General features: G+C 39.4%; 1 protein-coding gene across 2 annotated transcripts in view; it reads left to right on the forward strand.

Annotated features, from left to right (window-relative positions):
* stat3 (signal transducer and activator of transcription 3 (acute-phase response factor)) overlaps positions 1–8,190 on the forward strand; it is a 14,030-nt gene extending 5,840 nt beyond the window's left edge. The window contains exons 7-24 of one of the 2 annotated variants that reach the window (XM_035654894.1): positions 219–370; positions 853–1,011; positions 1,424–1,516; positions 1,642–1,701; positions 1,823–1,852; positions 1,955–2,048; positions 2,136–2,183; positions 2,378–2,461; positions 3,410–3,508; positions 3,642–3,777; positions 3,871–3,923; positions 4,014–4,108; positions 4,214–4,353; positions 4,442–4,663; positions 4,770–4,812; positions 5,729–5,788; positions 6,716–6,813; positions 7,050–8,190. In XM_035654894.1, the coding sequence (XP_035510787.1) occupies positions 219–370; positions 853–1,011; positions 1,424–1,516; positions 1,642–1,701; positions 1,823–1,852; positions 1,955–2,048; positions 2,136–2,183; positions 2,378–2,461; positions 3,410–3,508; positions 3,642–3,777; positions 3,871–3,923; positions 4,014–4,108; positions 4,214–4,353; positions 4,442–4,663; positions 4,770–4,812; positions 5,729–5,788; positions 6,716–6,813; positions 7,050–7,090 (1,707 nt within the window). In that variant the 3' untranslated portion in view covers positions 7,091–8,190. The remainder of the gene's footprint in view (positions 1–218; positions 371–852; positions 1,012–1,423; positions 1,517–1,641; positions 1,702–1,822; positions 1,853–1,954; positions 2,049–2,135; positions 2,184–2,377; positions 2,462–3,409; positions 3,509–3,641; positions 3,778–3,870; positions 3,924–4,013; positions 4,109–4,213; positions 4,354–4,441; positions 4,664–4,769; positions 4,813–5,728; positions 5,789–6,715; positions 6,814–7,049) is intronic. The other variant, XM_035654895.1, reaches the window with a different exon arrangement.
* The last annotated feature ends 3,609 nt before the right edge of the window (positions 8,191–11,799 follow it).

The raw sequence follows: 11,799 nt of genomic DNA on the forward strand, positions 1-11,799 counted from the left end.
TGTGCTCTTCCGATCTCCATGGGGACTATATATATATATATATATATATATGTATATAATTCGGACATTATAAATGCATGTTTGATGATATATAAGCACAGATTCATTGTCAAATGTTAAATAAATAAATCCTTCACAATGGCAGAAGGTTTAGACCACAGATAGGCGATAACTGATTAATCCCATTTTTAATGTTTCCTATGCTTCCTGTCTTGTAGCAAATTGTGACAGAGATGGGAGGCTTGCTGACCGCCATGGATTATGTACAGAAGAACCTGACAGATGAAGAACTAGCAGACTGGAAGAGAAGGCAGCAAATTGCCTGTATTGGAGGTCCACCTAACATCTGCCTGGACCGCCTTGAAACATGGTAACCAACAGGAATGCAAATTTGAAGCAGTTTGCTAAATTGATCACACAATAATGATCGATTCATATTTAAAAGATTATTAAAAAAAAAGCTAAATGTGTGTTTTTATGTTGATGAAAGCTTTTTAGGAACGTATTAGAAACAAATAAAATAATATAAAAACTGAGGGTCTTTCATCCTGTCCATCTTTAAAAAACCCCACCAAGAGTCATTATTGGAAGTATGGTTATGATTACAGTAGTAAGTATTTGTGGTGTCTTTTATACCATAGATAGATTATCTTGGCTAACACGCTGACTCTGGACTTTGGTTTCAACTCTGCTCTACTTACCCTCTTTGTGATCTCCCTTAATCTCTATAGAAATCAACCAAAATGTTTTTGTTGTAATGTGCTCAACCACCAGTAGCAACCACCCAGTTCACAACTACAGGCGTGTTTCAGCAAGACATTTAACTTGAACTGGGTGTCTTTCTCCAACCAGGATTACATCCTTGGCTGAGTCCCAGCTCCAGATTCGTCAGCAGATCAAGAAGCTGGAGGAGCTTCAGCAAAAGGTGTCCTACAAAGGAGACCCCATCATCCAGCACCGGCCTGCCCTGGAGGAGAAGATTGTGGACTTGTTCAGAAACCTAATGAAGAGGTACTGCATGTGATGAATCATTACACAATTTCTTGCAAGTGTTATCATGATCTGCATCGATGTTATTTGTTAATGCAAAGGCAAGACTGTTTTCTCAGAGTCTGGGATCTAGTTAGGCCTCAGTGTAGCTGGGTAAACTAGGCACTGAATGTGAAAAGTGAGTGATCAATTTGTAATAGATGTTCTGATAATTATTATAATAAAGGGAAATCAAACCTGTGGTGGAGAGGAGATTCTGAGCTCTTCATTTAGCAAATGTGTTGACATCTGAGCCATCTCCATTCTCTGAAGGAAGACTGTGAGATGCACTTAAAAGCTTCAAATCATTCACCTCTGACCTTTAGACACTCTTCGCCATATGTTAAGCTGTTTGGATATCTTCCTCTGAAACATGATCCACTTCCTCTTCTAGTGCTTTTGTGGTCGAAAGGCAGCCTTGTATGCCCATGCATCCAGACAGACCTCTGGTCATAAAGACAGGAGTGCAGTTCACAAATAAAGTCAGGTGAGATGCTGGTTTGCAACACAGAAGTCTCAGAAATGTATTTTTATACATATATTTTATGTGTCCCACATGACGTTTCTATCCCAATGAGTGTTGTTGGCAATATTTTGTCTCTTATTTTTCAGGTTACTGGTAAAGTTTCCTGAACTCAATTACCAGCTGAAAATTAAAGTTTGCATTGACAAGTGAGTTTTTTCATCTGTGGGTTCTAACATTTATATTGTAAGTCTTGATCAGATACATAAGACACTGATTTGATTGACGACTTTAGGAGATATTTACTGATTCTAATTGTTCATTTTTCAGGGAATCGGGGGATGTGGCTGCAATTAGAGGGTGAGTTCGAGGAGTTTAGGAACGCCTTTTCTTTTCAAGCCTGAGCAGTTACTGTATATTATTTTAGAAATGAGTCTCACTGCTGTTCCTTGATTTTCTTAGGTCACGAAAATTTAACATCCTCGGTACTAACACAAAAGTTATGAACATGGAGGAATCCAACAATGGCAGCCTGTCAGCAGAGTTTAAACACTTGGTGAGTTACAGAGGTAAAATTCTTACTGGCTGACAGTGATGAAGCTAAAAAGCCTGCTATGGAGCACTAACTTCCTGTTTGTTTCAGACCCTGAGAGAACAGCGGTGTGGCAACGGTGGCCGGACAAATAGTGATGTAAGTACTATTTCTGACACTTGCTGTCGTAATTTAATGATCAAATTCTTTATTAAGATATCTGTATTCTATGTGTATGTATGATAAGTTTTAGTTTAAACTTCTGCAATAAACAGTTTTCTTGACCTTTGATACACATGAGCAGGCCATGCAATTTTTATACGGAAGAGGTTTGAATAATCTGCTTTCTCTAGGCCTCTCTGATTGTCACAGAGGAGCTCCATCTCATCACTTTTGAGACAGAAGTCTATCACCAAGGACTGAAGATCGATCTGGAGGTCAGTATCGTTTCTCTGTGTCATGAACTTTGAGACAACTCTGTACTTACTGTTCAACTTTCATGTAACAATAGAAGTCAATAAAACTCAAAAGCACACTGTAATTACACAACAGTGTTGTACTTTGACACTCCATACAAAGTAAGTACCCAGACGTATTAGTCATTAAGAAAGTCTTCCGCCTCCAGAGACTGTCACCACCCCAGCTTTTGAATGAGCCTAAAAAAAAAAAACAGTTATTGACACGACCCGAGTTACACTGCTGATGGCAGGGTAACTGGCACTGAATGTTTTTGTTCCCTGATCCCCTGTGGGTGAGAAACCAGTTTCTTTGAATATACAGACACCAGATACTTGAGTGTCATAATAGTCTGTTATGACCAAGTTAACTTTTAATGTCTGATGTATTATGCATTTAAAATTTCCTCTAACCTCCAACACACCCTAGAGCTAAGTGTGTGACTCTTGAGTCAAAACGCTGTGTCAGTCTCAACATCTATATATATATATATATATGCTGCTGCGGTTTATTGCCTGGCTTTTTCTATTTCACTTTAATCTTTGGCCACAACTGGTTTGTTGGCACACTAAAACATGCATCTTCTAATAAATTTGACATATCATTTCATTATTATTATTTCATTTCAGTGCATTATATAATTATGCCATTCTTTTATGAGTGAACAGTTATAGTTGAAGATCCAAGCCAGATATTGGCATGCGACAAAGGACATTCCTTTTACACACCAAAATATCTCGTGCTTAGAACAGCAGCTGGCCCTCTGTAAAAGTCTGTGTAAGAGCAGTGTTATTGATAGGACCTCCTGAGGAAGTCTCATTGAGACAGTTTACTGAAATAGAAGCAGGAACATTTTCACCCCATTGTGCGAGGAATAGAAGTAAAAGAGAAAAAGATACTGGAAATAAATACTTCTTCTTTTTCTGCAGACTCATTCCCTTCCTGTGGTAGTTATTTCCAACATCTGTCAGATGCCCAACGCCTGGGCTTCCATCCTGTGGTACAACATGCTCACTAACCACCCAAAGGTAAGACAGCACCCTCTGGTGGAAAGGGGCTGTACTCCGCTGGGGAATGTTTACACATTAAAGTTGTACATCTATTTGCAGTGAAAAAGAATCTACACTTTTAAACTATGTTGGCCTGCCTGTCTCTGTACAGAATGTGAACTTCTTCACCAAGCCTCCAGTGGGGACATGGGACCAGGTGGCTGAGGTTCTAAGCTGGCAGTTTTCTTCCACCACCAAGAGAGGCCTGACCATTGAACAGCTCACCACACTGGCTGAGAAGTTACTAGGTGAGATGTCCCATCTAAATTTCTCCTGAAACACATTATTTTGCACTGCGATATATATTAATGTGTGATGTTATTCTGTAATTGTCCATCCAGGGCCTTGTGTCAACTACTCTGGCTGTCAGATCACTTGGGCCAAGTTCTGCAAGGTACTTACCAAACACAAATGGTCATGCGGTTCAACCTGTCATCTTGCCATTGTATTGCTTCAAAGTTATTTTTCTCCTTCCTCTTCGCAGGAAAACATGGCTGGCAAAGGCTTCTCCTTCTGGGTGTGGTTGGACAACATTATTGACCTGGTGAAGAAGTATATCCTGGCACTGTGGAATGAAGGGTGAGAGGTCCTCCTTTGTTTACAGCCAAGTCCCTGAGAAAATAAGAAAATAAGACGTACTATTTTAAAATTCTATTTATATGACTTCCTGTTGATTTTCTACAGGTATATCATGGGCTTTATCAGTAAGGAGAGGGAGAGGGCTTTACTTAGTCCAAAACCTCCTGGCACCTTCCTGCTGCGCTTCAGTGAGAGCAGCAAGGAGGGGGGCATTACATTTACATGGGTAGAAAAGGACATCAGCGGTGAGTATCTTTTGGACTTTTTCTAATAACATTTCCAGGTTTTACTTTATTTTCTGTTGTGACACTGAGCTTCCTTGAATGTTTATAGGAAAGACCCAGATCCAGTCAGTGGAGCCCTACACCAAGCAGCAGCTCAACAGCATGTCTTTCGCCGACATCATCATGGGCTACAAGATTATGGATGCCACCAACATTCTGGTTTCGCCTCTCGTGTATCTCTACCCTGAAATTCCAAAAGAGGAAGCTTTCGGGAAATACTGCAGGCCAGAAGCAGCTCCTGAACCTGAAATGGGAGGAGACTCTACAGGCAGTAAGTCACTGCCTTGTTCTTTATGCTATCTGTGCAATTTCAGAGAAACAACATATATTGCTTCGTGTGCATGTTGCGGTCAGTAACGTTTTCTTTTCCCTGACAGCTATTCAGCCATACTTGAAGACAAAGTTCATCTGCGTCACCCCGTAAGTATCTGTCAGTCCTTCCTTGTATTTAAATCATCTTTTGTTTTTGTTTTTTAGAAAGACAAGAAATCGTCTCTGAATGTTCCTGCTCAAGATCTGCACTTCCTTTTTTTTTTTTTAATTTTTGGCTAGTGTTGCTAAATGTTCAAAAAAAAGAGAACAAAGCTGTTTTCACTCTCAATATGAGTCACCACTTGACATTGGAGGAACCATCACCCTGTTCAGTTTTGTGAACCCAGATATGTGCAGATTATACAGATTGCAGTTCATATCTGGCATGAGGTTATGTCTTCACTGGGTGTTCTGATAATTAATTTACATGCTCAATATGCAAATATCTGTGCAACAGATCTCTGTACCGTGAGGCCTGCAGTCAAACTCAAAACAGTACAGACTATCATCTTTTCTCAGTTTGCAGCAAGCAAACTAACCCACTTTCTTTATATATATAGGGCTGCTTCTTGTTGCTGTTGTTGTTGTTGTTGCGTTCTGGCAACCACCAAATTAAGCTTTAAGCATTCAGACTCTGACCAGCGTGTTTTGGTTGTAACTGTATTTGTATTTATACACATGGAAAATGACCAAAAGAATCTAAATAGCAAACAATCAACAACTTAACCTCTGAAATTGTATGCATACCCATTAGCAGAGGAAACGTGAATGCAATTGCAATATAATATATAGAAATAGGAAGATATTGGAAGTAGTAAAATATAACAAGGACCCTGAGTTCATGTTGCTTTTGTTTACACCAAATATTACCTGTAGAGCATCTTCGACTAGTGCGATGGTGTGAGGTCGACTGAGATCAGAGGGGAGTGTGTGCACAGGCCAGACAGCCCTGTGTGCATTGGTTGGTAGTGGGTTTGGTGGCGTTGTGAGGTTTGCTCAGTGAGATCCTGACCTGTCTCCGTAGGTGTCCCTCCGTGTTCATGGACTTGCCGGACAGTGAGCTGCTTGGGAACGGATTCCCAGGGTAGGAGCTCGGGGGGAGGTGGCATGTAGGGCTGTGTGTGCATCTTGTCCCTTTGTTTGTGTGTTTGATGGGTGGGTTTCAGGGATATCAGTGCAGCCCCCCCCCCGTCTACTTAACTCCTGTTTGTGTTTCCAACTCATCGTTCACTTTTCTTGGTCCTAATCCAAGAGCTTCTTCCTGCCATTCGGTTGAGGGCACACTCACACTTTCCCAGACATTTGTGTCCTCAGATGCATCATTCTATACCGAAACAGACAAGTCAGTTTGAACAAAGGTGGAAACAAAAGAAAATTGTCTGAGTAACGGCGTGTTCGATCCACTTCATCTACTGTGCTAACCAGCAACTGTTTTGACATTGAGTAGCTGTTATTAACATCAGTTCAGTGTTCAACTTAAAAGCATTTTGTGTTAGTGCCTGCTTAGCACTGCCTGAAATAGCATTATGTAACATATTGAACATCTACCCAGTCTTTCCTGGTTTCATTTACTGGTATTTTGCCACAGATCCATCCCATTTTTCATCTGCTCTTTTTTTTTTTTTTTGTTTTGTTGTGGGCATGACTTTGCATACTGACACGAATGCTGAATTATCTTTTATGTGATAAGACTGATGGACTCACCTTTTTAGTCAATAACCATTCACATGTATTGAATAACGCAGCAGAATCACAGCCCTTCTACTTTTGGTAACCACGTGTTCAGTGTAATGAAGACACTGACGCTCACAAATTTCTTGGTGACTAATAACTTTTGGTTAAGTGGGACGACAAAGATGTTGTTACTTTAGTTATATTGAAAGTACTTCGACTAACACAAACAGTATAGCAGAATATGAGTGTGTGTGTGTGTGTGTGTGTGTGTGACCATCAGTGGCATTTCAGTTTTTAATATAAAATGTTTCCCCTTTTTGTTTGTTTTTTTTCACAGCACTAACTCTGGAAACACCAGTGACCTGTTCCCCATGTCGCCTCGTACCCTTGACTCCCTGATGCACAATGAAGCTGAAGCTAATCCAGGACATTTGGGTGAGTCAGTTACACGCATGGTGTACATACACACACATATTTGTACTATTGAAGGAAGCGCATTGACGCAGTGATTTCCTGATACCTTAACCAACACAACTACATGCCCCAACACTTAGGCCCCATTTCCAAATTGGTGCTCACAAAGCTATACGTCGAAGAACACACACACTTACACACAGTAAAACTTGATTAGTAAGTCATATTAACAGCTTGTATTTGGATCTTTTCCACAGATTCACTCACTTTGGACATGGATGTAGCATCACCTATGTGAGGAGATTTGTCAAGTTTCTTCATTTCTGTTCTTTCCCTGTTTGATATTATGTTGTGATAGAGGATTCAGTGATTCTTTCTCCCTCTGTGCACATCTGCCTGTACAGTTTTATTTCTTGTTCCTATGTAAACTTTCACACCAGAGGGAATTGGGTGATTTTAAAAAGATGTTCTTTTAAAAAAAAAAAAGCGTTTTGACTTTCCACCTATAGCTTGGTGTGTGAAACTGATACTGACCTGTTGTAAGCAGCATCCTGCTCCCATTCAGTACTTTCCCATCTTCATAGATGTACCTTTTTATGTGTCCGGAATTGTATTTTTTGAGAACATTATATTTTTGCGTTGTTCACTTTTAAAATGGTTATGAATTAATGTGTTCTTTTCTTTTGAATAAGAAAATGTAACAAGAATAATTGTTGTATAAGCTATGCCGCTTTGGAATTGTGCTTTGACCGTTTTTTATGCATTTAGTGTTTCTCTCCAATATGTTTTGTCCCATTTTCAATTCTTGCCAAATATAATGTCACAGGTTTTCCGCAATAACATTGTTTTATTTGAAATGGTTTGGATTATTTCATATATTTCTTAGAGCCATTTGAAAAGCGAACGAATTCAATGCGATTCTGAGGTAATTTCTTTCTGTATGCTACTTTCCCTTATAGTGAATGAAGAAATTACATGACATAGCCTGTAGAAGTGGTGCTCTGTTTCTTGTCACTGCCACTTAAATATTGTAATTTGTGATCATGTGAATTGCACTTGCTTTTGAAATTAGCATTTTCTACATTTTGGTTGTGCCTGACTTCACCTGATATGATCAGATATGTAATGTAAATCACTTTATGAGCAATGTATTTTAGGACAAACTTGTTATCAAAATAACCATGGATGTATTTCACTCTAACAGAGTGTACACAGTAAGGTGTGTAGCGGTTGACTTTTAACCTTTCATACAGTTGAGCAAACCCTGTCACTTGAGTTTAATGCAAACAACATTTTTGTTTGTCTGTCATGCCACAAAATGTAAAGAGGTTTTCTGTAAAATATGCTGTAACTATTCATTATTTGACAGAAGGCAATAAAAACAAGTTAGCACTAAAAGTTGTCTGTTGATCTATCGTGTAATTATTGACTAAATTTAAATTATTCAACAGCACCTGACCAGGAATCAGGACATTTGTATTATCTGAGATGGAAATGAATGCTATCCACCTTATATACAACATTATATTACCATGTCACCACTTTAACAGGAAGACACAATATGCAAATTATTGGCGGACTGAAATAAATCGAACATACACCAAGCTGGAAACATCTACGAACGACCAAAAATAAATAACTTATTAAACAGCCAGTTAACAACAGCCGTCTTGGCTGATGTTTATGGTGCACAGTAGTGTGAAGGACAAGTTAAGATTCAATGTGATGGAAAGAAAGACTTGTTAACGTGTAACCTGAGTCAAAAATTACTTAATGTTTAGTTTATCTTTGCAGTCAGTGTTCCAAAATAACATTTCAAAGGGATTCCAATGGGCGAAAGAGCCTTTAGTGGTTACATGGCTTGTTGCCACAGTTTTACAATTCTACCGCACAACATATTCAACGTGTTTCAGACTTAACATCTGAGACAGTTTCATTTATGTATCATTCAGTGGTTTATGTACCAATTGATGTGCAATGTTTGTCATGTTTAAATGTACTGCTGGTCCTGAATGTCGCAGATAAAACAGATGATGAATAAAGAACAGATACCAGATAAGACGACGATGGATGAGGACGTCACCGTTCGTGACTCAGAGCACTGTGATGCTGCACCAGAAGTGACGAGCTGAAGTTCCATTGTTCAGTTGCCTTCTGATCAAGCCAGATGAAACAAAAACAGGTTTTGTTGGAGAACTTCATTCTAAAGGTAAAACAAGCCCTGATAAGATCGCCTGTGTAACGTTTTTTAGGAACTGGCTGAGTACCCGCAGCAGGAATGAGTTGATGATTGGAAATGAGCTTAAATGCGCCAGTGTAGAGGGGAAACCCATAACAACAGGCCATTACCAAAGAGGAAATCCAAAGATTTAAGACAAGTAATAAAGCAACATGTAATGAATAATATGCAAGCAATAAACTCAGGGCCCCTGTTGGTCCTGCACTGCCAGCTGGAGGGACAAAGAGCTGAGGTGTAATGCAAGAAAGATTATTTTAGATCCACTCTAAAATTAAACAGAAAAAAAGCTCCATCTGACCCTTTCACTCCATGAGGTCCTTTCATGTGCAAAAAGGAAACAGAAATGAATTTGAGAGGTCTAATTTCTAAACAACAATTCAACAGCACAGACAGTTAACCCTAGGTACTTTTTTTATTGTTATTTTAAACAAAATAAAAATAAAATCCAGAGTATGATGTCATGTCAAAGAGTGGGAAACCTACAGTAAGTGGGGCCAAAAAACATGAATTTGTGTCAAACTGTTAACAGGTTGAGGCCCTTCAAGAGGAAACACAGAGGGCCCGTGGAAGAATGATTGCCACCATGATTTGAAATAATAATTTAGTTTCAATTGTAGTTCCTGGGATTTTAATTTTAAATATATCATGTAAGATATCACCCATCACTTCACTTCCTATTTCCAGTCCCCCAGGACATTTCTCTTTGTGATGACAGATCTCTCAACACCGGGGTCATTGGACTTCCCTGACTGGAAACCCCATATTTGCGTGTGACTCCACTTCTTCTTGTTGGTAGCGCTGATATGAACAGCACAAGTGTGACTGCTGGGATTCCTATGAGTCCTTTGGAGGGTATGTGACAGCTGAGATAAAGCAGCTATAATAAAATCTAAATAAAAAAAAAACAGTAGGGAAGAAGTTTCTGCATCACTGGGCCTCTGCCTCGCTCGACACCGCTCGCTCACTCTCAGTCTCATGTGTGCCCTGTTTGTCTTGCTGATAGGAAGTGAGCACAGACTGGTTTGAGGAGATGAGGGGGTGTGGAGATGTACAGCTATTACCGTCAGCAGCTGCTGACTCAGCTGTCTGAGGAAGCAACTGTCACTCTTCAGGGCCTGCAGCCAATCAATCCGTAGAATCGATGAAGCAGGGTTGCAGTGTGTGGTGGCTGGCTGGGTTAGGTGTGAGGGCGTGTGTTTGAGGGAGAGAAACTGCTAGTCTCAGTTGTGACTTTTTGACATGAATGTGGGAAAATTAAGGGGTTTATTTCTGCATGGGGTTTTTTTTTCAGATTAGTTTCAGTCAGCAGCAACATTAAAACTCCGGACTTTTAGACACATACTGTAACAAACATACATACATAAAGTATATTTTGAGGTACTCATAATTCATTTGAGAGTTTCCTTTTTTGGAAATTGTATATGCAGTTTTTTCTCAACTATACTTATCTGACAGATAAGACAGATTTTGTATACTTCATATGACACTAACAGTTTAGGCTCCACAATATGTTTAGAATCAGCTGGGTCACTTCATACATTACACACTGTAAATCCTGTTTATAGCAACATTTTTATTCCATCTTAATGTGTTATTTATTTATTTCAATCTCTTCGTCTTTCATAACACACTGAAACAGATAATAACACAGAACAAAGATTAAAATCGTATTTCCCCCACTGCACAAAGCACTGCTGGTACAGGATCAAGTGTGGCTTTTGATGCATCTGTGCGATCAATAAGGCACAATAAAACAGAATTGACTTTCTTTTTTTTCTTTTTTCTTCATCAACAAGTGATTACATAGTGGCTGTTTCTCTTTTATCTGTATTTTGTTTTGTCTCTGGCAACAATATGTGGCTCTGCTGCCTCAGGCGCACATAGTCTTCTAATGAGAGTTGGCAGGTTTATCTTTGGTCCCTGCCACCTCGCTCCTGTGTGTGTGCGTGAGTGTGTGTGTGTGTGCATGTGTGCATGTGTGTGTGAGTGTGTGAGTGTGTGTGTGCGCGTGTGTATGGATTTATCTAAAGGAAGTTTGTACATATAGCGGGTAAACACAACTATCAAACAAAGAAAAAAAATCAGATTCTATGTGATTTTTAGAAATACCTAAATGCAACAGAACAATGATAGACTTAAACTCAGTTTTCACCAGACGGCGTCGCTATTCTCCAGATTAAGGGCGGCAGATTTGGGAGCGATGCACTGAGTTGGATGGAAGATTTACTGTACAGTAGATTAGATTTAATCTAATCAACCCGTCTGCTTCTAACTGTGTGCAGCAGAGAACAGCTCTGATCACAGAGTCAGAGAAAAGTGAGTCCGAGTTTAAGGATCTGCACCAAGGTGCTCTCTCTCTTTCATTTTATCTATTAGGAAGTCTCATATTAATAATAATAACAATACATATTCGCTTAATGCTTTATGAATGTTTGGCAATTCATTTGTATAATTTGCAGCCTATAATGTCGCACAAAATAAAGTATTTTAAGATTGGGCACATCAGACAATGAATAGGCTGCATGAAAAATATAGGATAAATAAATTAAATATTAAATATAGCAATAGACGGAGTTGCAGCAGATGCAATAACAGATGTCTACTGTGTGTTTTTCTTGTTATTGCCTGGCCTGAATATACAAATAAAGTTTGATTGATTGCCACCTGCTTCAGCCTCGTTCCGGCATTAGTCCAAATCAATCATCAGCAGAAACTGTTGAACCCTCCGCAGACGTTCAAGAGCCACCGGAAGTGGGCGGTCTGTCAGA

This window comes from Morone saxatilis, unplaced genomic scaffold (assembly GCF_004916995.1).
Source record: "Morone saxatilis isolate NCDOM2014 unplaced genomic scaffold, NCSU_SB_2.0 Contig14, whole genome shotgun sequence".
NCBI lineage: Eukaryota > Metazoa > Chordata > Actinopteri > Moronidae > Morone > Morone saxatilis.